The following is a 26,982-nucleotide window of genomic DNA, read 5'->3' as shown; positions in this document are numbered from 1 at the left end:
CTTCAATTTTTTGGCTATAAGTTTTCATAAAATTCATCTAGAACAGAGGTTGATAAACTTTTTCCATAAAGAGCCAGAGTAAGTATTTTCACCTTTGTGGGCCAAATGGCCTCTTACAACAGCTCAATTCTCAGTGCTGTGCAAAAACAGCCTTTACAGTGTACAAAGGAATGGGTGTGGCTCTGTCTTAAATTTGTAAGGAGATCTACTTTTGAATTTGCCCCACATTACATGAAACTTTATAACCAAGCTTTAATCTGAGACAATGATGCTTACCATAGTACTTGACACAAAGTAATAAGCACTTGGAAAATGTCTGTTCAGCCAGTGAATTGAGTTTGCTTTATATGCACAAGTCTTTGAGAACAAGCATTTTTTCTATTTTGAAGGTTTAGAAAATGTAAGATAGCATTTGACTAAGAGCCAAGATACCTAGCCTAGGTCCACCACATACTGTGTCTTAATGACCCTGAAAAGTTATTTCACATTTATGTCACTGTTACCTCATCTGTACCTTGCAGGATGAAAAAGTTAAAAAGTCTATAATTTTTTTTTTTTTTTTTATTTGTTTTTAGAGGAAAGAAGTCACTCTATTGCCCAGGCTGGAGTGCCTTGTGTGATCTCAGCTCACTGCACCCTCTGCCTCCTAGGTTCAAGCAGTTCTGCCTCAGCCTCCCGGGTAGCTGGGATTACAGGTGCCTGCCACCACGCCTGGCCTTTTTTTTTTTTTTTTTTTTGAGACGGAGTTTCACTCATGTTCCCCAGGCTGGGGTGGAATGGCGCGGTCTCCGCTCCCTGCAACCTCCGCCTCTTGGGTTCAGGCAATTCTCCTGCCTCAGCCTTCCTGAGTAGCTGAGATTACAGGCACGCACCACCATGCCCAGCTAATTTTTTGTATTTTTGGTAGAGACGGGGTTTCGCCGTGTCGACCAGGATGGTCTCGATCTCTTGACCTCGTGATCCACCCGCCTCGGCCTCCCAAAGTGCTGGGATTACAGGCTTGAGCCACCACGCCCGGCCTCACGCCTGGCCATTTTTTGTATTTTTAGTAGACGTGGGGTTTCACCATATTGGCCAAGCTGGTGTTAAACTCCTGACCTTGTGATCTGCCTACCTCAGCCTCCCAGAGTGCCGGGATTATAGGTGTGAGCCACCATACCTGGCCAAAAATAAATTCTTAAAAGCAACATTCGTTGCAGATAGAGCATGAGGAATTAGACAAAAAGGAAGAACTTCCCCATTAGATTAATTATAAAAATGGGCTTTCAAGGGAGATGTTTGAAAGTAGAACAGCTATCTTACACGGGTTAAGGATTCACCCTAATTAGAAATGGATGTTTAGCTTTGATGCTTTCAAGCTTCCTCTTTGTTTTGATTCTATGACTTATTCAGTTGGCCAGGTTAAAACTTAGATTTTCTAATACCAAAGTTATTGCTCTTTAGTCACTATATCTTAATAATACACACTTACATAGACTAAGTGGAAACTATACTGTTGCTTGATGAGCTCAATTAGGAAAATGTGAAAAGGGTATATTAGTCTATTCTCACACTGCTAAGAAAGACATAGCAGAAACTGGGAAGAAAAAATAGGTTTAATGAACTTACAGTTCCATGTGACTGGGGAGGCCTCCATAATTATGGTGGAAGGCAAAAGGCAATTCTTAACATGGCAGCAGCAAAAGAAGAAAGAACTTGTGCAGGGAAATTGCCACTTTCAAAGCCATCAGATTTCATGGTTATTCACTATCACGAGAACAACACAGGAAAGACTGGTCCCCATGATTCAATTACCTCCCACCAGTTTCCTCCCATGACGTGGGAATTGTGAGACCAACTGTAATTCAAGATGCAGTTTCGGTGGGGACACAGCCAGATCATATTGTGCCCCTGGCCCCTCCCAAATCTTACCTCACATTTCAAAACCAATCATGCCTTCCCAGCAGTCCCCTGAAGTCTTATTTCAGCGTTAACTCAAAAGTCCAAAATCTCATTGAGATAATGCAAGTCCCTTCCGCCTATGAGCCAGTAAAGTCAGAAGCAAACCAGTTACTTCCTACGGTGGGAGCACAGGGTACTCAGCCATTCCAAATGGGAGAAATTGGCCAAAGCAAAGGGGCCACAGGCCCCATGCGAGTCCAGAATCCATCAGGGCAGCCAGGTCATGCTCATGCAACAGGTGGGTTCTCATGGTCTTAGGCAGTTCTGCACCCCTGCAGCTTTGCAGGGTACAACCTCCCTCCTGGCTGCTTTCATGGGCCAACATTGAGTGGCTTTTTCCAGATGCACAGTGTAAGCTGTTGGTGGATCTCATTCTGGGGTCTGGAGGACAGTGGCCGTCTTCTCACAACTCAATTAGGCAGCACCCCAGTAGGGACTCTGTGGGCTCTGATCCCACATTTCCCTTCCACATTGCCCTAGCAGAGGTTCTCCAGGAGAGCCCCACCCCTGCAGCAAACTTCTGTCTGCACATCCAGGCGTTTTCATACATCCTTTAAAATCTAGGAAGAGGTTCCCAAACCTCAATTCTTGACTTCTGTGCATTCTCAGGGTCAATACCACATGGAAGCTGCCAAGGCTTGGGGCTTAAACCCTCTGAAGCAATGGTCTGAGCTGTGTCTTGGCCCCTTTTAAGCACAGGTGGAGTGGCTGGGATATAGGGCACGTCCCTAGGCTGTACACAGCATGGGGATGCTGGGCACAGCCCACAAAACCATTTTTTCCTCCTAGGCTTCTGGGCCTTTGATGGGAGGAGCTGCATGAAGACCTCTGACTTGCCCTGGAGACATTTTCCCCATTGTCTTGGAGATTAACATTTGGCTCCTTGTTACTTATGCAAATTTCAGAGCCAGCCTGAATTTCTCCTCAGAAAATGGGATTTTCTTTTCTATTTCAGGCTGCAAATTTTCCAAATTTTTATGCTGTTTCCCTTATAAAACTAAATGCCTTTAACAGCACCCAAGTTGCCTCTTGAATGCTTTGCTGCTTAGAAATTTCTTCCACCAGATACCCTGAGTCATCTCTCTCAAGTTCAAAGTTCCACAAATCTCTATCTAGGGCAGGGGCAAAACGCTACCACTCTTTGCTAAAACTAACAAGAGTCACCTTTGCTCCAGTTCCCAACAAGTTCTTCATTTCCATCTGATACCACCTCAGATGGGATTTCATCATCCATACCATTATCAGCATTTTGGTCAGAGCCATTCAACAAGTCTCTAGGGGAGTTCCAAACTTTCCCACATTTTCCTGTCTTCTGAGCCTTCCAAACTGTTCCAACCTTGGCCTGTTACCCAGTTCCAAAGTCACTTCCACATTTTCAGGTACCTTTTCAGCAACACTAGAGACTCCTGGTACCAATTTACTGTATTAGTTTGTTTTCAAGCTGCTAAGGATATACCCAAGACTGGGAAATCCATTAAACCTATTTAACGGATTTACAGTTCCACGTGGCTGGGGAGGCCTCATAATCATGGTGGAAGGTGAAAGGCAATTCTTAAATGGCAGTAGCAAGAGAGAAGAGAGCTTGCGCAGGGAAATTCCCATTTTTAAAACCATCAGATCTTGTGAGACTTATTCACTATCACACGAAAAGCACGGGAAAGACCCACCCCCATGATTCAATTCCTCCCACCAGGTTCCTCCCATGACACTTGGGAATTGTTGGCAGTGACAATTCAAGATGAGCTTTGGGTGGGGACAAAGCTAAACCATATCAAGGTAGTTCCTGACTTTTGTCTCAACTCTCCCAGAAGAGTTATACTATCTAACCTGAGGTTTCTCCTACTTAGAAATGAAAATAAAATGCATTGCTAAAGCTGTTATTTGTTAAGGATGTGTTAATACTATAATATTCATTTTGTATGTGTTAAAGTGAAAGTTGTTTAATGGACTGAACACTGCAACCTTTTTCTTGCTAAAGTTCTACACACAATGATATAAAACTTACACATTTAATCACATGACCTTCCTGCTATAGTTAGTTGCTTTTCTTATGACAAATAGACTCCAGGAAGTCATATAATTTCTACAAATATTTTGTTTAATACATACATCCATACAGTATCATATGGATACTTGATCCTTTCACACGTATTCTGAGTTTTCAATTCTTTCCATCTCAATTTCCAAAAATAATGTAAATTAACTTAAGCATTATTAAATATAATCTAACTTACTTTTAGACATCATCTTGTATTAACATAAAGTTTTAAATGCTTAAATACCACTTTTCCAAATTTAGATGAGTAAAAAATAGAAGTATATAATCCGATGCCTCACACTCTCCTTCTCAAAACAGGCTGGATTGTATCTATTTGATTTATACACTGTGACTTTTTCCTGCTGTTTTCTATCAAGCTTAATTGTGAAAAATGGTGCCATGTTGCCCTCTTGATATTATTTTGGAGATCAGTTAGGTCTTAATGCATCCAGATGCGTACAGTTCTACACATATCTGTAGAATTAGCTCACTAAGGTCTGCTCGGCAATATTTTTAATTGACTTACATGTTCTGTGGGAAAAGAAGAATCATAAAAAGTCTTTGCAATTGCATTCTTCTCTTCACTGGGTTCTCCCTTGGGATCTGGATGGATACTCCAGTTATTCAAAGTGTCAGCAACTCTGTTAATGCTGGTATTATCTGATTGACAAAGAGGAAATGGCAGAACTGAGTTTTTTTCTAGGTACTCATTTTAGTGACTGAACTTGTTTCTGATCCTATGCTTTTGTATTTAACAAGCAACAATTTCTATTTTTATGTTGAATATTTTGCAGTTTTCCAAGATTTGCTCTTACATCAGGGATTTCATTTCAGAAACTGAGATTTTATTATTGCCACTTTCTAAAATCTGATTACTATAATTCCACATTAAAAGGAGTGAAAGAAATGATATAAATACTTTGTAAAACAAAATAACTCATACAGTGTTATCATTATTCCCCTGGTTACTGTATTGCCCACACATGTAAGCATTTATATAGTGAATATTTTGCCAACTCAGATTAAGGGAAAAAGTTAGGACCAGAGACTACATTTATAAACTATTTAAAGAAACTGGCCACATTGAGAAGTCCAACAAAGGGCTGTTTAGAAGGGGTCACATTCGGCTTTAATAAGTTGATAGAAATGAGTTAGACAGAAATATGCAAATTATACAGGTTAAAAGATACTGATGGCATATTTAAGAGGATTTCACGTTTGAATTTCTACAGAATTTTAGATATCACCCTTTATTTCTTATATATCAACGAAATTTAATTTACAAGAAAGGACTTCAGAAAAAATGGTAGGTAGATTTTTAGACCAGCATCTAAAGCAGTACCTAACTAAAAGTTAATGGAATCTTAAATAATATATTTTGGAACATTGAAAGATTAGTTTGGGAAATGAGGTTACATAGTGTTTTGGTTATTTGATTTTTGCCTGCATTATTTACCATTGATGCTAGTAAATGAGATGTTTTTGTTTTTAATCACCAAATATTCTCTTTAAATTTGTCTCAGTTTCCTTTTTAAAAGAAACCTGTTAAATCTGAGGGTCATATAAAAACTTTTCTTGAATCTGCATCTCTTTAAGGTGTCTAAGTGCACAATGTTAAACCCACAAAGTTCCCTTAAAATCTAAGAATGTCCTTAATAACCTCAGCAACTTTTGACTATGAGATTTCTATTAAAAGAAAACATGCTGGCTGGGTGTGGTGGCTCACGCCTGTAATCCCAGCACTTTGGGAGGCTGAGGCAGGCGAATCACAAGGTCAAGATATTGAGACCATCCTGGCCAACATGGTGGAACCCCATCTCTACTAAAAATACAAAAATTAGCTGGGCGTGGTGGCATGCACCTATAGTCTGAGCTACTTGGGAGGCTGAGGCAGAAGAATTGCTTAACTCAGGAGGCGGAGGTTGCAGTGAGCTGAGGATGCCACTGCACTCCAGCCTGCGACAGAGTGAGACTCCATCTCAAAAAAAAAAAAAAAAAGAACAGAAAAGAAAACATGCTATCCTGAAAATAAAAAATAAAAACACCACTTTCCTCCTGATCATACTTCTTAAACTACTGCTTTTTATTTTCAATTTACATTCATACAGTACCAATTCATGATATATAGCATGTTTTTATTTTTAAATACTTTTGTGAAAAATTTCCAGGTCGGATATGGTGGCTCCCAGCAATTTGGGAAGCTGAGGCAGGAGGATCACTTGAGCCTGGAAATTCAAAACCAGCCTGGGCAACAAAGTGAGACCTGTCTCTACCAAAAATTTTAAAAATTAGCTGGGTGCGGTGGCATGTCTGTACTCCCAGGTGCTCAGGAGGCTGAGGTGGGAGGATTCCTTCAGTCTGGGAGGTCAAACTTGCAGTGAGCTATGATCATGCCACTGCACTCCAGGCGGGGCAACAGGCGAGACCCTATCTCAAAACAAAACAAAAAAAATAAAACAAAAACATAGCCATGTACTTCAGTACCCATCAATATTAAGTCATATGTATTTCATCCATTTACCTCTCCCCCTACTTTTTTCTGGAGTATCATAAAATAAAGCTTGGACATTATGTAATTTTCATGTGGCAGGGTTTTTTTCTTTTTTTTAATTTTATTTTTTGAGACGGAGTCTCGCTTTGTTGCCCAGGCTGTAGTGCAGTGACACAATCTTGGCTCATTGTAACCTCCGCCTCCTGGGTTCAAGCGATTCTCCTGCCTTGGCCTCCCGAGTAGCTGGGACTACAGGCGCATGCTACCATGCCTGGCTATTTTTTTTTATTTTTAGTAGAGACGGGGTTTCACCGTGTTAGCCAGGATGGTCTTGATCTCCTGACCTCGAGATCCACCTGCCTCAGCCTCCGAAAGTGCTAGGATTACAGGCGTGAGCCACCAGGCCTGGCCTAGGCCGTTTTTAAGAACAGAAAAATCCCTCTATTCTCTTTAACATCTGAATGCATTAATATATATTAAGGGATTCAATTTAAAGTGTTTTAAACTGACAAATACTGGTCATAGGAAATATATTGATGTTATGCTTCACTATTACTTATAAAACAGAAGGAAGAGCCAGATTTGTGGTGTGGATGAAGGGACAGATAAAAATAGAAAAATTAAGGAAAGGGAGAGAAATTGGGCAAAGAAAGACAACACAGGAGAGAAACTAAAATGTTCTGAGGGAAGGAAGTTTTTAAGGATGAATGATGAGCGTATACAAAGAAGAGCAATAAATATGCACACTTGGCAGAAGCCTTAACTACTTCACTGCATTTGCTCTAAAAGTTAACAAACAAGGAATCATATTAAGTAGTTGTTCCTAATTTAAAATAATGACCCACATCTGTTGGTTTTGCTATTCCTTAATGAAAACAAACTTTTAAAACAAAATTTAACAATATGATTGTAAACATTTATCAAGAGTAAGTAGAAAAACATTTTAAGAACTAAAACATTTTCTTACCTGGTCCAATATCCTTTCTGACATCATCCACAGCAATATTTTTACAAAGAGCCATGGAAATGATCTTTTTGTTTTCTGATGGATCTAGTGGTCTCTCCTTCAGCAACAAAGAAATGCTAGGGGTTGAACTGCTTGCTGTTTGACTTTCAATGTGATTTACTTTTGACCAAGGACTGGGGGCTGAAAAATTCATGTATACTGGAGTTTTCTCAGTTTTTTTATCTGAAGTTGAAAGATCAAAGCTTGACCTTCCGCTTCTGTTTACTAAATCTCCAGATGGCTTTATGTGAAATGAATGTGATTCCTCCAGCTGTCCTTCACTGAACATTTTTCCTGAAACGATGTCATTTAATGACTCTGTTTTCTCTGTATTATTTAACAATGTATGCTGTCTTTCATTAATGCTCACAAAAAGGAAGAGGTCATTTTTTGTGGCTTCAGTTACCTGATTCTCTTTATTGGAAAACTGTATTTCTGTGCAGGTTTTCATGTGAACAGCAGTTTTCCCATCTTTGGCTTGTGAAGCATGACTATTCTTCTCATTGTTAAGATGAAGATGGGAAATGTTCACATTATTGTTTTCTAAATATCCCAAACAGTTATTAAATTGACTGTTTTGCATATCACTCATATTTTTACACATAGTTTTTGCCCCAGTGCTTGAGCTGGGTTTCATCAACACAGGCATACTATTAACATTTTTATCTGAGTTCTTAAGAAGTACTTTTGAATTATCACTAAAAGCAGCAGATGAAACGTGGTGATCGATTACTGTATCACAGGGAACAGTTAGTTCAGGCTTCTCTGAAGTATCATTGCAGACTTGCAGAAAATCTGAAGTTTGTTTAGAAGGTAATATGCTGCACTCACTTTTTTTAATTAACAGTTGTATTTGTTTTATTTTACATTGTTCATCATCTAACATAACATTACTTGAATTCTTTAAACTATGTTTCTGACATGGAACAGGATTTTTTTTTATATCTAGAGATGAATCCAAATCTGCTTTGGTTTGGTCACTATTTGGAATTTCCTTCTCTATAGCAGGTTCTCGAGTCCCTTGAAGCAATCTGAATTGTTTGAATGGTTTGTTTTCAGAAGCATCTTTATTATTATATGTATTGTGTGCTGTCTCATTTAAAATACTGTTAAATGATGTTTTTTTATTTTCAACCTCCAGATGTACATCTGTATGGTGAACATCTAATCCTTCAGTTCTTTCTAGATGTATTTTTTCTGTTATCACTGTATCTAACACTAAAAAAGGATTATTTGGTGATTTTAATTCTGTACATCCATGGTCTTTTTCCAAGCACATCTTGTCTTTTATTTCTGTAGCAACTGATTTTCTATTGTCCATAACATTCGAGGTTTGTCCTTGACTAATTACTTCTTTATCTAAGCAGAGGGTTTTGCTTAAGGAGATTTCACTTTGATTTTCATCCTGAGATACAATAGTATCAATTTCATTCTTGACGCTTTTTTCAAAAAGCTGTAAATCTGTCATGATGGGAACACAGTAAAATTTTACATTATACACTAAAGCCTGATTTCATAAAACTTATTTATCACCTATTTTTATAAAAACATATTTAACCTTAAATATTTCATTGGTTAATAATTTTACAAACTTAATGACATCAATATTACCTAAATATTTGGTTCCCTTTATTATAATGAGCATATCTTTAGCATGCTAAATATTTGGCTGTACCCATATTAAACTTTAATTTCATAACAGCAAAGTATTTTTGGTTTTAAAAAGGGGAAGTTGAGGTATTATAAAATGGTTTATTTTTCTAGTCTATCTGCTTCATTTAGGACATATACTACAATTCCACATAAACACAGAACTGATAAAAATTAACTTATCTAAGAGGTTACACTGTAATTTCTATTACTACCCAGATCCAGTAGTATCCAGAAATTGCTAGCTGGCTTCTTCAAGACTGACAGTCATCACTTTTATTCATTACCCAGTGAGTATTTTTAAATTCTGGAATAGTTTTGGACAACTGTATAGAATACCTACTTAATATTCTATATTGAAATCTATATTCTAACAAAGATCTCAACTTTTTAGTATAGATCATCTAGAATATAAGGTTTTTGAATGACTTTTTAAAAGTCCAATCATTCTCTCTACAACATCTCCACCAAGTGGTTGTTTAGCCTACGTTTGAACACCTCCAATCAGTATCATCTTTAAATAATGCTTTTTAAAAATGGAAGAATTAATAAGTATTCCAATGGTTGCAGAAAGGTTATCTGAATTAAGAAAAATACCCTAGGTCTGGTCATCAGAAGGTTACTGGTGATTCCAAGAACATTCTCAGCAAAACAGTGAAGGCAGAAACCAGAATGCAAAAAGACAAGGAATAAGTCATAAAGAGGGGAGGCAGAAATGTAATTTTCCCAAAAATATTTACTGTGAACATCAACATATAAATTAGAAAATACCCATATAATTTTAAGGTTACCTTCTATAATGATTTCCTCCATAAATGAGCCTTCTTTGTTTTCCTCTTTTCCTCTGTATTCAGTATCTGAAGAAAAATTCTCCATACTTTCTTCCCTTATTTCTTGCTCAGTATTATATTTCTGTATAATGGTGTTTTCTGGTTTTTCAGTTGACATTTCACTGTTTTCACTGTTTACTTCTGGAACATTCTAGTATAAAATGGAAGAGAGTCTTTTAAAAAACATTGTTTGTAAACATAAAACATCTAAGCAAATGTGATAAATGTGGAATCTGTATTTCAGTTCAACCATTCGGCAATTTCTATTTGAAACCAAATGATTTTTTAGTAAGTTTAATATATCATACTCTTTATAACAATATCACTTTACATTCATTTTATATACTCTATCATATTTAAGCAAAATTGAGACCTTTATAGATTTTCAAACATGCATACTACATTATTATATAATACCAAATATGTGTAATAGAAGAACCACCCATTATTAAAGACAAGATAGACATGGCAAGCAAAATGTTTTGAGCAGTTCATTTTTTAAAGAGGTCTTGCTATGTTGCCTAGGCTACAGTGCAGTGGCTATTCACAGGTGCAATCACAGTGCAGAGCAAGCCTCAAAATTCTGAACCCACACTATCCTCCTGCCTCAGCCTCCTAAGTAACTGGGACTACAGGTGCTCATCACCATGCTAGGTGAAGCAGTATTTTTATATATCCTTAAAACAGCAAATCATTCCAACATGCCTTTTCTTCCCCTATATATTAAGCACACGTTACATGTGAAGCACTGTACTAGGCTTTGGGATACAACGATGAACAAAATACAGTCCTTATCCTTGAAAAACTGCAGTTTGGTATGAAGATAAGAAAATAAATAATAGGCAACTTTAATAAAATGTAGTAAGTGTTCTGATAGGCATAAATACAGGTTACTATTGGCACATACAGGAATATTCCTGTCCCTGCTTTGAGGAGTCAAGGAAAGTTTCTTGGAGAAGGTGTTAGCTAAACATACCTAAAGTATGATACAGAGTCATAGATGGGGATAAGGAGGCACTCCAGAAAGAATAAATGGCATATAACGATGCTTGAGAACAAGAAAGATTACGAATATATTCATCGAACTATCAGTCATTTCATTTGGCTACAGCTTACATAGAGAGAGAAGAATGAAGAGAAGTGAGGCTTGAGGTAAGCTGGGCCTGGGTCATTAAGGGCCTAACACAGCATGTTAAGGAGTTTCAACTCTACCAGGAAGACACTGATAAGTCACTGAAGGGTGTAAAACAGGAATGAATAACATGATCTGGAAAGACCATTTTGGCTACAATACAAAAAAATGAACTAATGTTTTCTAAACTTAATTGATGGAAACCAGCAATGAAAAATATGTTTTATAACTCAATAAGCACACTAAACAGTACCTATTATTACACTCTCTAATGTTTTCTATGCTATTTCATTTCATTTTTAGAAGAATTCTAGTCACAAACCACCAAACTAATTTCTGTGAACCACTGATAGGTTGCACCTAGAAGTCTGAAATACACTAAAGTAAAGGGAGGGAACACATGGGGCAGACAGATACATCAGGATAATGCCGCAGCAGTCCAGATGATATCAGTAGAGATGAAGAACTGTGAACAGATTGGTGATTTATGGAACTGAAGTTAACAGAACTCAGTCAATGATTGGATGTGAAGGCTGAGAGAGAAGGTGAGTCAAGATTGACTCCCAGAGTTCAGATTAGGTAAGTAATTCACTGTGTGGGTGGCATTCCTTGAACAAAAAAACAGGAATACTAGTAGATTTGAAGGAAAATATCATGAGTTCAGTTTGAACTTGCAGAGTTTGAAGAGTTAGTAATATGCTGAAGTGGTGATATCTAATGAACTTGTATTTATTATTTTTGCCTTTAAATAATTCTAACTTTTATTTTAGATTAAGGGTGTACATGTCCAGGTTGGTTGTATGGCTATATTGTATGATGCTGAGGTTTGGGATATGACTGATCCCATCACCCAGGTAGTAGGCATAGTACCCAGTAGTTTTTCAACTGTTGTCTCCTTCCCTCCTTACCTCTTCTAGTAATTCCCTGGATCTATTGTTGCTATCTTTGTGTTCAGGAGTACCCAATGTTTAGTTCCAACTTATAAGAAAATTGGTATTTGGTTTTTGTTCTCCCCCCCACAACCCACCCAGATGGAGTCTTGCTCTGTCACCCAGGCCGGAGTGCAAATCTTGGCTCACTGCAACCTCCACCTCCCAGGTTGAAGCGATTCTCCTGCCTCAGCCTCCCGAGTAGCTGGGATTACAGGCTCTCGCCACCAAGCCCAGCTAATTTTTGTATTTTTAGTAGAGACAGGGTTTCATCGTGTTGGCCAAGCTGGTCTCAAACTCTTGACATCAGAGCCACCCACCTCGCTCCCACAAAGTGCTGGGATTATAGGCGTGAGCCACCATGCCTGGCCTGGTTTTCTGTTCTTATGTTAATTTTCTTAGGATAATGGCCTCCAGCTTCATCCATGTCGCTGCAAAGGACATGATTGTATTCTTTTTTGGCTGTGTAGTATTCCATGGTGTATATGTACCACATTTTCTTTATCAAATCCACTGTTGATGGGAACCCAGGTTGATTCCATGTCTTTGCTATTGTGAAAAGCACTGCAATACATATAAAAGTACATGTGTCTTTTTGGTAGAGTGATTTATTTTCTTTTGGCTGTATACCCAGTAATAGTGTTGCTGGGTCGAATGACAGTTCTGTTTGAAGTTCTTTGAGCAACCTTCCCACAGTGGCTGAACTAATTTACCCTCCCACCAACAGCATATATGCTTTCCCTTTTCTCTGCAGCCTCACTGGCATCTGTTGCTTTTTGACTTTTTTTTTTTTTTTTTGATGGGAGTCTCATTCTGTCACACAGGCTGGAGTGCAATGGTGGGATCTCAGCTCACTGCAACCTCTGCCTCACGTGTTCAAGTAATTCTCCTGCCTCAGGCTCCTGAGTAGCTGGGATTACAGGAACGTGTTGTTGCACACAGCTAATTTTTGTACTTTTAATAGAGGTAGGGTTTCACCTTCTTGGCCAGGCTGGTCTTGAATTCCTGACCTCAGATGATCCACTCGTCTTGGCCTTCCAAAGTGCTGGGATTACTGGCATGAGCCACTGTGCCCAGCCTCTTTTTTGACTTATTGTCATTCCACCTGGTGTGAAATGTTACCTCTTTGTGATATTGATTTGTATTTCTCTGATGATTAGTGATGAGCATTTTTTTCACGTTTGTTGGCTGCTTATATGTCTTCTTTTCAGAAGTGTCTGTTCATGTCTTTTTCCCACTTTTTAAATAGATTGTTTCTTGCTTGCTCAGTTGTTTAAGTTCCTTATAGATTCTGGATATTAGACCTTTGTCAGATGCATAGTTTGCATGGGTTGTCTATTTACTCTGTTGCTAGTTTCTTTTACTGTGCAGAAGCTCTTTAATTATGTTCAACTTGTCAATTTTTGTTTTTGTTGCAATTGCTTTTGAGAAATTAGTCATAAATTATTTCCCAAGGCCGATATCCAGAATGGTGTTTGCCGAGTTTTCTTTTAGGATTCTAATGCACGTTTAGATGTGTGGGAAAATTGGCCTATAAATACTATAAATGTAGATTTGAAAATCATTGGCAGATAGATGACAACCAAAGATATACAAGTTGGACCGGGAGAAATGGCTCATGCCTATAATCCCAGTGTTTGGGGAGGCTGAGACGAGAGGATTACTTGAGGCCAGGAGTTTGAGATCAGCCTGGATGACATAACAAGACCCCATCTCTATAAAATATTATTTAAAATTAGCTGGGTATGGTGGCACACACCTGTAGTCCTGGCTACTTGAGAGGCTGGGGTGGGAGGAATGCTTGATCTCAGGAGTCTGAGGCTGTAGTGAGCTATGATTGTGCCACTGTACTCCAGGCTGGGTGACAAAGGGAGATCCTGTTGAAGAAAGAAGAAGAAAGAAGAAAGAAGGAAGGAAAAGAAGGAGAAGAATGAGGAGGAGATGAAGAAGGAGGAGAATAAGCAAAAGGAGGAGGAGGAAAAGAAGAAGAGGAGAAGGAGGAGGAGGGGGAGAGGAAGGGATAGAGGAGGGGGGAGAAGAAATACACTGCTTACAGAGAGTGTATTTTGAGAGAAAAATAAAACAAAGGATAAACTGTTGATTAAAATCTCCAAGGGAGAGGCAAAGAAAGAGAATACTGTAAAAGAGATTGAGAAAAATTGTATGGTGGCTACCAGAATCTTTGGATTGGATTAATATGAGCTCAAATCTTGGTTTCAGTATTTATTAGCTATGAAATCCTAGAAGGAAACTTGTGATAGTTTGTATTAATAGTAGTTACTGCTCTTTAACGAATTATCTCAAAACTCAGTGGTTTACAACAGCAAACATCCCACAGTTTCAATGGGTCAAGAATCCAGGAGTGGGTTGGCTTGATGATTCTGACTCAGCATCCCTCTTGAGGTTCCAATCAAGTCATCCTCTACAGCTCCATCATCTGAAGCCTTAACTAGTGCTGGAAGAGTCTCCTTCACATTGCTGGCAGTTGGTACCACCTGTTGGCTGGGGTGCCTAAATTCTCTTCCAGGTTGCCTTTTATTGTCCAGGGCCTCTGTTCATAGGATAGCTTAGACTTCTCTTCATGGTGGTTGGGAAGGTGGGAGAAGGATAAACATACATGCACTCAAGACAAAAACCACAGTTTTTTTTTTTTTTGTGATCTCAGAAGTGACATTGTAACACTTCTGTTACATTCCATGCATCAAAACCAAGTTATTAATCGAGCTCACACTCAAGTGGAGGGGCTTACAAAAGAGCAATGAGTAACAGGAGGTGGGAATCACCTATTACTCATTGCTCTTTTGCAGTGAGTTAGAGGCTGCCTACAACATTATTTAAACTCTGTGAGGCTGTTTTCTCATCTACAACAAAAATGCGGTAAAGACAAAGTCAATGTGCAAAAAACAAGCATTCCTACAAACCAACAATAGACAAGCAGAGAGCCAAATCATGAAAGAACTACAATTCACAATTGCTACAAACAGAATAAAATACCTAAGAATACAGTTAACAAGGGACATGAAGGACCGCTTCAAGAACTACAAACCACTTCTCAAGGAAATAAAAGAGGACACAAATGGGAAAACATTCCATGCTCATGGATAGGAAGAATCAATATCATGAAAATGGCCATACTGCCCAAAGTAATTTACAGATTCAATGCTGTTCCCATCAAACTACCACTGACATTATTCACAGAATTAGAAAAACTAAAATTCATATGGAGCCAAAAAGCCAGTATAGCCAAGACAATCCTAAGCAAAAAGAACAAAGCTGGAGGCACCATGCCACCTGACTTCAAACTATACGGCAAGGCTACAGTAACAAAAACATCATGATACTGGTACCAAAACAGACATATAGACCAATGGAACAGAACAGAGACCTCAGAAATAAGACCACACATCTACAATCATCTGATCTTTGACAAACCTCACAAAAACAAGCAACGGGGAAAAGATACCCTATTTAATAAATGGTGCTGGGAAAACTGGCTAGCCATATGCAGAAAACTGAAACTGGACCCCTTCCTCACACCTTATACACAAATTAATTCAAGATGGATTAAAGACTTAAATTAAAAACCCAAAACCATAAAAACCCTAGAAGAAAACCTAGGCAATACCATTCAGGAAATAGGCATGGGCAAAGATTTTATGATGAAGTCACCAAAAGCAATTGCAACAAAAGCCAAAATTGACAAATGGGATCTAATTAAACTAAAGAGCATCTGTACAGCAAAAGAAACTATCATCAGAGCAAACAGGCAACCTACAGAATGGGAGAAAATTTTTGCAATCTACCCATCTGACAAGAGCCTAATATCCAGAATTTGCAAGGAACTTAAACAAATTTAAAACAAGAAAAAAAAAAAACATCAAAAAATGGGCAAAGGATATGAACAGACATTTCTCAAAAGAAGACATTTACACGGCCAATAAACATATGAAAAAAGTTCAACATCACTGATCATTAGAGAAATGTAAATCAAAACCACAGTAAGATACTATCTCATGGCAGTCAGAATAGTGATTATTAAAACATCAAGAAACAACAGATCCTGGAGAGGATGTGGAGCAATAGGAATGCTTTTACGCTGTTGGTGGGAATGTAAATTAGTTCAACCATTGTGGAAGACAGTGTGGTGATTCCTCAAGGATCTAGAACTAGAAATACCATTTGACTCAGCAATTTCATTACTGATATATCCCCAAAGGAATATAAATTATTCTTTTATAAAGATACAGGCACACATATGTTTATGGCAGCACTGTTTATAATAGCAAAGACATGGAACAAACCCAGATGTCCATCAATAATAGACTGAATAAAGAAAATGTGGTACATATACACCATGGAATACAATGCAGCCATAAAAAGGAATGAATTCATGTTCTTTGCAGGGACATGGATGAAACTGCAAACCACATCCTCAGCAAACTGACACAGGAACAGAAAACCAATCACTGCGTGTTCTTACTCCTAAGTGGGAGTTGAACAGTGAGAACACACGGACACAAGAAGGGGAACAACACATACTGGGGCCTGTCTGGGTTGGGGGCAGCAAGGGGAGGGAGAGCATCAGGACAAATAGCTAAGGCATGTGGGGCTTAAAACCTAGGTGATGAGTTGACAAGTGCAGCAAACCACCGTGGCACACATATAACTACGTAACAAACTTGCACATTCTGCACATGTATCCTGGAACTTAAAGTTAAAAAAAAAAAAAAAGAAAAGAAAAAGAATCTCTAGGACATAGCCCACTGGGCAGGGCTGGGGGGATGCTGTAAAGATTAAATTATGTATATAATCCACATACTGCATAGTTGCTCAATTAGTGGTATAACTATTATAATAGTTATTATTCCAAATGACTGGATGTAATATCCACTTTATGGAGTGAAGGGGCAAAGCCAGACTACCCTATGTTTTTGTTTGTTTGTTTTTGTGATGGGGTCTCCCTCAATCGCCCAGGCTGGAGTGAATGGTGTGAACACAGCTCACGGTAGTCTCAGCTTCCCAGGTTCAAGTGCTCCTCCTACCTCAGTCTCGCAAGTAGCTTGAGACCACCAGTGTGCACCGTCATGCCCAGCTAATTTCTAAAAGAAATTTTGTAGAGACAGAGTCTCACTATGTTCCCCAGGGTGGTCTTGAACTCCTGGACTCAAGTTATTCACCTGTCTTGGCCCCCAAAAGTGCTGAGATTACATGCATGAGCCACCATGCACAGCCCAGATTGCCCTATGTTGAAGGATGAATGGGAAGTAAGAAAGCAAAAAGTAGGAGTTCAAACCACTCTTTCAAGAAACATGGCTCTACAAAGAAGACAAAGGGTATGTTCAGAAATGGATGTGAGATCAAAAAGTTTTTTTGTTGTTTGCTTTTTAAAATTGGAGGGACTTACACATGTTTAATTGCAAATGGGAACATATAAACTAAAAGGAATATAACTAATAAACATACAAAATATGTTTAATAAAACAAAAATGCAAATTAAAACTGACAAAGTGTTAAGAAGGTTGGAGGAGAAAGGTGCTTATACATAGTTGGTAGGACTATAAACTGGTAGAACCTTTCCAGGAAGCTATCTGGCAATGTGTGTCAAAGATTATAAGTGACAGAGCTTTTTGACTCAGCAATACCATTTCTTGAAATTTATCCTAAAGCAATAGTCACAAACATACACAAAGACATTTGTACAAGGAGCCCAATAGGGAAGTGGATAGATTAATTACGGCATGTCCTATTCACACAATGGAAACTAATGTAGATCTATTTTTATGTACTTAGAAAGATATCCACTATTTAGTAGACTTTAAAAGCTAAGTATAGAATTATCACAGGATCCAGCAATTCTACTGCTAGGTATATACCCCAAATAACTGAAAAATGGACTCCAATAGATGCTAATGTACATAATAGCATTATTCACACTAGTCAAATGGTGGAAACAATGCATGTGTCCATCAACAAATGCAGGATAAACAAAGTGTGGTATATCCACACAATAGAATGTTATTCTACATAAAAAGGAATTAAATTCTGATATAGCCTACAAATAGATGAACCTTGAAAACACTGTGCTAATTGTGTAAGCACAGTGTTTAATAAGCCTAATAAAAATGGACAAATAATGTATGATTCCACTTAAATAAAATATAGAGAATAGGAATTTATCCATTTCTTCTAGATATACTAGCTTATGTGCATAGAGGTATTTGTAGCAATCTCTGATGGTAGTTTGTATTTCTGTGGAATTGGTGGTGATATCCCCTTTATCTTTTTTTATTACATCTGTTCGATTCTTCTCTCTTTTCTATTTTATTAGTCTGGCTAGCAGTCTATCTATTTTGTTGATCTTTTCAAAAAACCAGCTTGTGGATTCATTGATGTTCTTAAGGGTTTTTTGGGTCTCTTATCTCCTTCAGTTCTGCTCTAGTCTAGGACCAGACGGGTTCACAGCCAAATTCTACCAGATGTACAAAGAGGAGCTGGTACCATTCCTTCTGAAACTATTCCAAACAACAGAAAAAGAGGAAATCCTCCCTAACTCATTTTATGAGATGAACATCATCCTGATACCAAAACCTGGCAGAGACACACAACTAAAAAAGAAAATTTCAGGACAATATCCATGATGAACATTGATGCAAAAATCTTCAATAAAATACTGGCAAACCGAATCCAACAGCATATCAAAAAGCTTGTCCATCATGATCAAGTCAGCTTCATCCCGGGGATGCAAGGCTGGTTCAACATATGCAAATCTATAAACATAATACATCACATGAACAGAAGCAAAGACAAAAACCACATGATTATCTCAATAGATGCAGAGAAGGCTTTCAACAAAACTCAACAATGCGTTATGCTGAAAACTCTCAATAAACTGGTATCAATGGAACATATCTCAAAATAATAAAAGCTATTTATGACAAACCGACAGTCAATATCATACTGAATGGTCAAAAACTGGAAGCATTCCCTTTAAAAACTGGCACAAGACAAGGGTACCCTCTCTTACTACTCCTGTTCAACATAGTATTGGAAGTTCTGGCCAGAGCAATCAGACAAGAAAAAGAAATAAAGGGTATTCAATTGGGAAATGAGGAAGTCAAATTGTCTCTATTTGCTGACGACATGATTGTATATTTAGAAGACTCTATCGTCTCAGCCCAAAATCTTCTTAAGCTGATAAGCAACTTCAGCAAAGTCTCAGGATACAAAATCAATGTGCAAAAATCACAAGCATTCCTATACACCAATAACAGACAAACAGAGAGCCAAATCATGAGTGAACTCCCAGTCACAATTGCTACAAAGAGAATAAAATACCTAGGAATACAACTAACAAGGGACGTAAGGGACCTGTTCAAGGAGAACTATAAACCACTACTCAAGGAAATGAGAGGACACAAACAAGTAGAACAACGTTCCATGCTCATGCTTAGGAAGAATCAATATCGTGAAAATGGCCACACTGCCCAAAGTAATTTATAGTTTCAATGCTATCCCCATCAAGCTACCTATGACCCTCTTCACAGAACTGGAAAAAACCACCTTAAACTTCATATGGAACCAAAAGAGAGCCCACATAGCCAAGACAATTCTAAGAAAAAAAGGACAAAGCTGGAGGTATCACACTACTTGACTTCAAACTATGCTACAAGTCTACAGTAATCAAAACAGCATGGTACTGGTACCGAAGCAGAGATATAGACCAGTGGAACAGAACAGAGGCTTCGAAAGTAATATCACACATCTATAACCATCTGATCTTTGACAAACCTGACAAAAACAAACAATGGGGAAAGGATTCCCTGTGTAATAAATGGTGTTGGGAAAACTAGCTAGCCATGTGCAGAAAGCTGAAACTGTACCCCTTCCTTACACATTATACAAAAATTAACTCCAGATGGATTAAAGATTTAAAAATAAGACCTAACACCATAAAAAGCCTAGAAAAAAACCTAGGCAATACCATTCAAAACATAGGCACAGGCAAGGACTTCATGGCTAAAACATCAAAAGCAATGGCAACAAAAGCCAAAATAGACAAATGGGATATAAACTTAAGAGCTTCTGCACAGCAAAGGAAACTATCATTAGAGTGAACCAGCAACCAACAGAATGGGAAAAAATCTTTGCAATCTACCCATCTGACAAAGGGCTAATATCCAGAATCTACAAAGAGCTTAAACAAATTTACAAGAAAAAAAAACACATCAAAAAGTGGGTAAAGGATATGAACAGACACTTCTCAAAAGAAGACATTTATGCAGCCAACAAACATATGAAAAAATGCTCATCATCACTGGTCATTAGATAAATGCAAATTAAAACCACATTGAGATATCTCATGCCAGTTCGAATGGTGATCATTAAAAAATCGGGAGATAACATGCTGGAGAGGATGTGGAGAAACAGGAATGCTTTTACACTGTTGGTGGGAGTGTAAATTAGTTCAACCATTGTGGAAGACAAGTGTGGCAATTCCTCAAGGATCTAGAAATAGAAATACCATTTGACCCAGCAATCTCATTACTGGGTATATACCCAAAGGATTATAAATTGTTCTATTATAAAGACAAATGCACACGTATGTTCACTGCGGCACTGTTTATGATAGCAAAGACTTGGAACCAACCCAAATGCCCATCAATGATAGACTGGATAAAGAAAATGTGGCACATATACACCATGGAATACTATGCAGCCATAAAAAAAGGATGAGTTCATGTCCTCTGCAGGGACCTGGAAACCATCATTCTCAGCAAACGTCAGTTTGCTGAGTTTCAAGAAGAGAAAACCAAACACTGCATGTTCTCAGTTGTAAGTGGTTGTTGAACAATGAGAACACATGGACACAGGGAGGGAACATTACACACCAGGGCCTGTTGTGTGGGTGGGAGAGCTAAGGGAGGGATAGAAAAGGGTGGTGGGATTCGGGAGGGATAACATTAGGAGAAATACCTAATGTAGATGACAGGGAATGGATGCAGTAAACCACCATAGCATGTGTATACCTATGTAACAATCCTGCATGATCTGCACATGTACCCCAGAACTTAAAGTATAATAAAATAAAAAATAAGAAAAAAAATAGAGAGAGAATAGTCAAATTCATAGAGTCAGAAAGTAGACTAGAAGTTACCAAGAGCTGAGGAGTGGGGACAGTGGAGATTTACTGTTTAATGGTTACAAAGTTTCTGTTTGAAGTGATGAAAAAGTTTTGAAAGAGGATAATGATGATAATTGTATGACACTGCAAATGTAATTAATGCCACTGAATTTTAATTTTAAATATAACCACTTTAAAATGGTTAAAATGGCAAATTTTATGTTATATATATTTTATCATGATAAAGGAAATTTCTAAATGAAAAAAGCAACAAAACATCAAAGTATATTATTTTAATTTTTAAGTGCACATATATGAATATCTAGGTGTGCTTATCTCCAGATGAACACATGTACAGAAAAACACCTGAGAAAAATTTTAGCAATTACTGCTTCTAGGTGGTGAGACTGTACATGATCTTCACTTTCTTTTTAAAGTTTCTATACTGTCTACATTTCCCGAAATGAAAATATATGACTTATGATCTGATTAACAAGCTTGTAATTTCAAAGTGAATGGATTCTGAAAGATTTATTTATCAATGCAAGCCTACGTTTATTGCTATAAGCAATCAGAGGGTATATGAACTACTTGCCATTTATCACTCTCAAGCTATGTTGTATTAATTAATATTAAAACAACAATAAATATCTCCTGGCTGGACTATTGTTGTGCTCTCCAAGCTGGTCTATGTGTCTTTTTTTTCTTTTTTTTGAGATGGAGTCTTGCTCTGTTGCCAGGTTGGAGTGCAGCGGCACAATCTCGGCTCACTGCAACCTCCGTCTCCTGGGTTCAAGTGATTCTTCTGCCTCAACCTCCCGAGTAGCTGGACCACAGGCGTCTGCCACCATGCCCGGCTAATTTTTGTATTTTTAGTAGAGACGGGGTTTCACCACGTGGGCCAGGATGGTCTTGATCTCTTGGCCTCATGATCCACCCACCTCGGCCTCCCAAAGCGCTGGGATTACAGGCATGAGCTATCATACTTGGCCTGGTCTATGTGTCTGTAGTTTTGTCCCACTCTAGTCTATCACATCATCAATAAAATGATCTTTCTGAAAGGTAAATCTGATCATTTTACTCCCTTCCTTGGAAGCAGAGTCAAAAACAAACTTCTATGAATGGACTATCTGCCCTCTGTAGTCTGTCTTCTGCCTATCTTTTTCAGCCTCCTTTGCTACTTACTGCATTGCCAGCATCCTATACTGCAACCATTCTAAACTACTTCTAGTTTCCATATTGAATGATTTTACACATTTCTTACTGTTTGCCTATGTTATTCCACATACTTGAAATGCTATCTCTCTCTGGAAAAGTCTTACTTATTTTTGTCAACTCAGCTAAAAAAATCTCCTACTGTGCAAGGTCTGCCTTGAGCAGCTCCTCCTCATCTAAGTACAGTTGATCTCTCCTTCCTTTGTGCCACTACTCTACTCTGAATATGTTGCTATTTAAGCACTTTTCACACTACACTACAATTACTTTTGAACCTGTTTCTGCTACTAAATTGGAAATTCCTTGAAACTCCATATTTTTTACTATATTCCCATAATTTTCCACTGTATGTGATATGTACACAATATTCAATATCATAGATAAAATAATGAATATGTTAGCAAGCACATGTATTATGGAATATTCACTTTATCTTTTATTTTTATTTTTATTTTTATTTTTTGAGATGGGGTCTCACGCTGTTGCCAGGCTGGAGTACAGTGGTGCAATCTCGGTTCACTGCAACCTCCGCCTCCCAGGTTCAAGGGATTCTTCTGCCTCATCCTCCTGAGTAGCTGGGACTACAGGCGCATGCCACCATGCCTGGCTAATTTTTGTATTTTCAGCAGAGATGGAGTTTCACCATGTTGGCCAAGACGGTCTCAATCTCTTAACCTTGTGATCTGCCCACCTCGGCCTTCCAAAGTGCTGGGATTACAGGTGTGAGCCGCCACACCCAGCCCAAAATATTACTTTATTAAAAACATGTATATTACAAAAATAAAAATATCTGCTTTAAGAAGGACTAATTACAGAGCTCTTTAAAAATAGTATACTTCCCTAGAATGCATATTGTATCATTTTTAAAATTTAGACTTCCATCCATACCAGAGTACTTGACCTGCCTTCCCACTCTAAATTACTAGAAAACTAGATATAGTATATGAAACAATAGTTTTCAGAGAATGAACTACATACAGGGAAATCTGTGTTCTCTGAGAGAAAGAGGAAAAAGTGAGATGAACCCTGTGATTACTCAGGCTTACTGCCTAGACACTTTCTACACCATAGCACAGGAAGGGGGACTCTTGCAAAGCAAGGTGGTCTGAGTTGGGAAGACAGACATCAGAATTTAGAGAGGCTAAAGTGGCTGTAATTTGTGAGGCAATGTACTGAAGATGAAGGATCTACCCAGAAAAAGAGCTCCAGACATTTGCATATTTAATCTGTTGCTGAATACTAAGTTGGACATGTGAAGAGTAAGAGTCCATGAAGACTTACAGGGGAGCCACAAGCTGAACAATTTCCAGAGCTCTCACAGGTCTAGGTAAACTCTGAGTTCCAACCAGCCAGAGAGGAAAGAACATACTGAATACCTGGGACATTTTGTAGAGACCCCAGCAGGATCATGCCTTACTAGTTAGTAGCTATGAACTAGCTGTAGTTAAGGGCTATTCTAGATGCTTCCGTAAGTTTAAAAATAAGCCTCAAAATGATGAAGCTTATCAGCAAGTAACTTAACCTCCTGTGAAACTCCAACATTCTTGAAAAGACAGTAAAACTAATAATCAGCAATGTAAAATTCAAAATGTTCTAATCTAATAAAAAATTTACTAGACAGGTAGAGAAGCAGGAAAATATTCCCTGTTATGTCATTTTTTATAACGTAATAAAAACAAATACAGAAATGATATAATTAGCAAAGGAACTTTAAAACAGCTATTACAAGTGATTTAGAGGACAATGATACGAACCTAATGAAGAGAAAAATTTTAAATCCCAAAAGAAAAAAGAATCAAATGGAAATTCTAGAGATGAAACATACATTAAATGAAATTAAAAACTCACTGAATAGGCTTAATAGCAGATTAGACATTTTAAAAAAATAAAATGAACTTCAGGATACAGCAACAGAAACAATCCCAAATGAAGCAGAGAGGGAAAAAAAGACTGAGAAAATATGCAGCAGAGCCTCAGTAACCTAGTTACCTGTAGAACAATATCAAGCAGTTTAACCTGTGTAACTGAAGTCCCAGAAAGTAGACGGGGACAGAAAAAAAAAAAACTTAAAAAATGACCAAAAATTCTCCAAATTTGATGAAAATTATATATAGCCAATAAATTCAATAAATTCCAAGCAAGATATGCACCAAGAAAACCATACCAAGATACATCATAATCAAACTGCTTAAAAACAGTCATGAAGGAAAAATCATAAAAGCAGCCAGAGATATAAAGACACTTAAAAAGATGGGTTATAAATATAAGAATTGTCATAGACCTCTTACCAGAAGCAATGCAAGCAAAAAAAAAAAAAAAAATGGAATGGCATCTTAAAATTAATGAAAGAAAAAATTATCCATCTAGAATTTTATATCCAGTGAAAATATTCTTTAAAATTAAGGAGAAATAAACCACCTTTTCAGACAAACAAAAGTTCAGAGAATTCCTTCCAGAAGATATGCACAAAAAGAAACATTAAAAGGAAGTTCTTCAGGTTGAAGGAATATATCAGCTTATCACAGCTCATAACCTGGGTCTAAACAGAGGAATAAAGAGTGACAGAAGTGGTAAATGTGGTGGCGACTATAAAAGATACTTTATCTCATTTTTTATTTTCTTTATCAGGTAATTCTTTAAAATAAATAAATATATGGTAGGGTTTATAACATATAGAAGTAAAATGTATGATAACACAAAGGACAGGAAGGAGAAAATGAGAATGTAGTATTTTAAATCTCTTACCTTATTATAAACCTTGGTATAATATTATTGGAAAGTAAACATGACAATTAAACTATAGAACAAGGATTGGCAAACTACAGTCAAAGAGCCAAATCCAGCCTGCCGCCTGTTTCGTTTTGTTTTGTTTTTTGAGTTGGAGTCTCGCTCTGTTGCCCAGGCTGGAGTACAGTGGTGGATCTCAGCCCATTGCAACCTCCGCCTCCTGAGTTCAAGTGATCCTCCTGCCTCAGCCTCCCAAGTAGCTGGAATCACAGGCACACATCACCACTGGCTAATTTTTGTATTTTTGGTAGACACATGGTTTCATAATGTTGGCCAGGCTGGCCTCAAACTCCTCACCTCAAGTGATCCACTTGCCTAAGCCTCCCAAAGTGCTGGGATTACAGGCATGACCACAGTGCTTGGCTGTTTTTATAAATATAATTTTATTGGTACATAACCATATCCACTTGTGAATGTACTTAATGTCACTGAACTATACACATAAAAATGCTTAAAATAGAAAATATGTGTATGTTACTAGAGTAACAAAATACAATCGATAGTTCTGAAAAAAAGAGAACATTAAAGATTTCCTCATGTTATAATTCAACATAGAAAAGGAAATGTGACTACTCCCATTAAAAAGTAACAAGATGAAAAAGATATATGATGCAAATGTTAATCAAAAGATGAAATAGCTGTATTATTATCAGACAACACAGACCTTAAGACGAAAGATATTACTAGGATAAATATGGGTATTTCATAATGATAAAAAGGTCAATTAATCAGGAAGTCAGAAAAATAATGTGTCATAACAATCATAAATCATATACCTTATAACAGGTATATGATGTATATGAGCAAAATGAAGCAAAACGTGACAGAACTGAGAAAAGAAAGGTAAGTTCACAGTTATAATTAAAGATTTCAATATTCTTCTATCACTAATTGATAGAACAAGTACACACACACAATCTATAATGATAGAGAAGACTTGGACAATACCAACCAACCAACTTGACCTAATTGACATTTATAAAACATTCCACCAACCAACAGCAGAACACACATTCTTTTCAATGGCACATGAAATATTCACCAAGATAGACAATATACTTGGCCAAAAAATAAGTTTTAGTGCATTTAAAAGGATTAAAGTCTTACCTAGAATGTTCCCTTACCACAGCCAAATTAAATGTGAAATCATTAATAGGAAGATATTTGGAAATTTTAATTTGGTTGTGGTCAGGGCACATTCCAGGTAAGACTTTAATCCTTTTAAATATACTAAGACTTATTTTTTGGCCAAGTGTATTGTCTATTTTGGTGAATATTTCATGTGCCGTTGAAAAGAATGTGTGTTCTGCTGTTGGTGGGTGGAATGATTTTTTGTTGTTGTTTTGTTTGAGACAGAGTCTCACTCTGCAGCCCAAGCTGGAGTGCAGCGGTGCCATCTTGGCTCACTGCAACCTCTGCCTCAGAGGTTCAAGCAATTCTCCTGTCTCAGCCTCCTGAGTAGCTGGGACTACAGGTATGTGCCACCATGCCTGGCTAATTTTTTCTATTTTAGTTGCCTAGGGTGGTCTTGAACTCCAGTTCACAGGTGATCCACCTGCCTCAGCCTCCCAAAGTGCAACCCTCCCAAAGGGATTACAGGTGTCACCCACTACACCCAGCTGATTAGTGGAATGTTTTATAAATGTCAATTGGGTCAAGTTGGTTGGTTGGTATTGTCCAAGTCTTCTCTATCATTACAGATTGCGTGTGTGTGTGTGTGTGTGTGTGTGTACCTGTTCTATCAATTAGTGAGATAAGAACGTTGAAATCTTTAATTGTAACTGTGAATTTATTTTTCTCTTTTCAGTTCTGTCGGTTTTTGCTTCATGTTTATACGTGTGC

The 26,982-nt window shown here is 37.7% G+C and overlaps 1 protein-coding gene across 1 annotated transcript in view; it reads right to left on the bottom strand.

Moving 5' to 3' along the window:
• Window positions 1-26,982, bottom strand: part of CCDC73 (coiled-coil domain containing 73) — an 86,820-nt gene that overhangs the window by 3,902 nt on the left and 55,936 nt on the right. Inside the window, exons 9-11 of the mRNA XM_032283652.1 lie at window positions 9,918-10,107; window positions 7,438-8,937; window positions 4,506-4,639 (exon numbers count right to left, since the gene is read on the bottom strand). Coding sequence (XP_032139543.1) covers window positions 4,506-4,639; window positions 7,438-8,937; window positions 9,918-10,107 — 1,824 coding nt within the window. The remainder of the gene's footprint in view (window positions 1-4,505; window positions 4,640-7,437; window positions 8,938-9,917; window positions 10,108-26,982) is intronic.

This window comes from Sapajus apella, unplaced genomic scaffold (assembly GCF_009761245.1).
Source record: "Sapajus apella isolate SASKATOON/1434 unplaced genomic scaffold, GSC_monkey_1.0 scaffold14, whole genome shotgun sequence".
NCBI classification, from domain to species: Eukaryota; Metazoa; Chordata; class Mammalia; order Primates; family Cebidae; genus Sapajus; species Sapajus apella.
Note: the sequence above shows the minus strand (reverse complement) of the source record. Positions and strands in the feature narration are given on the sequence as shown.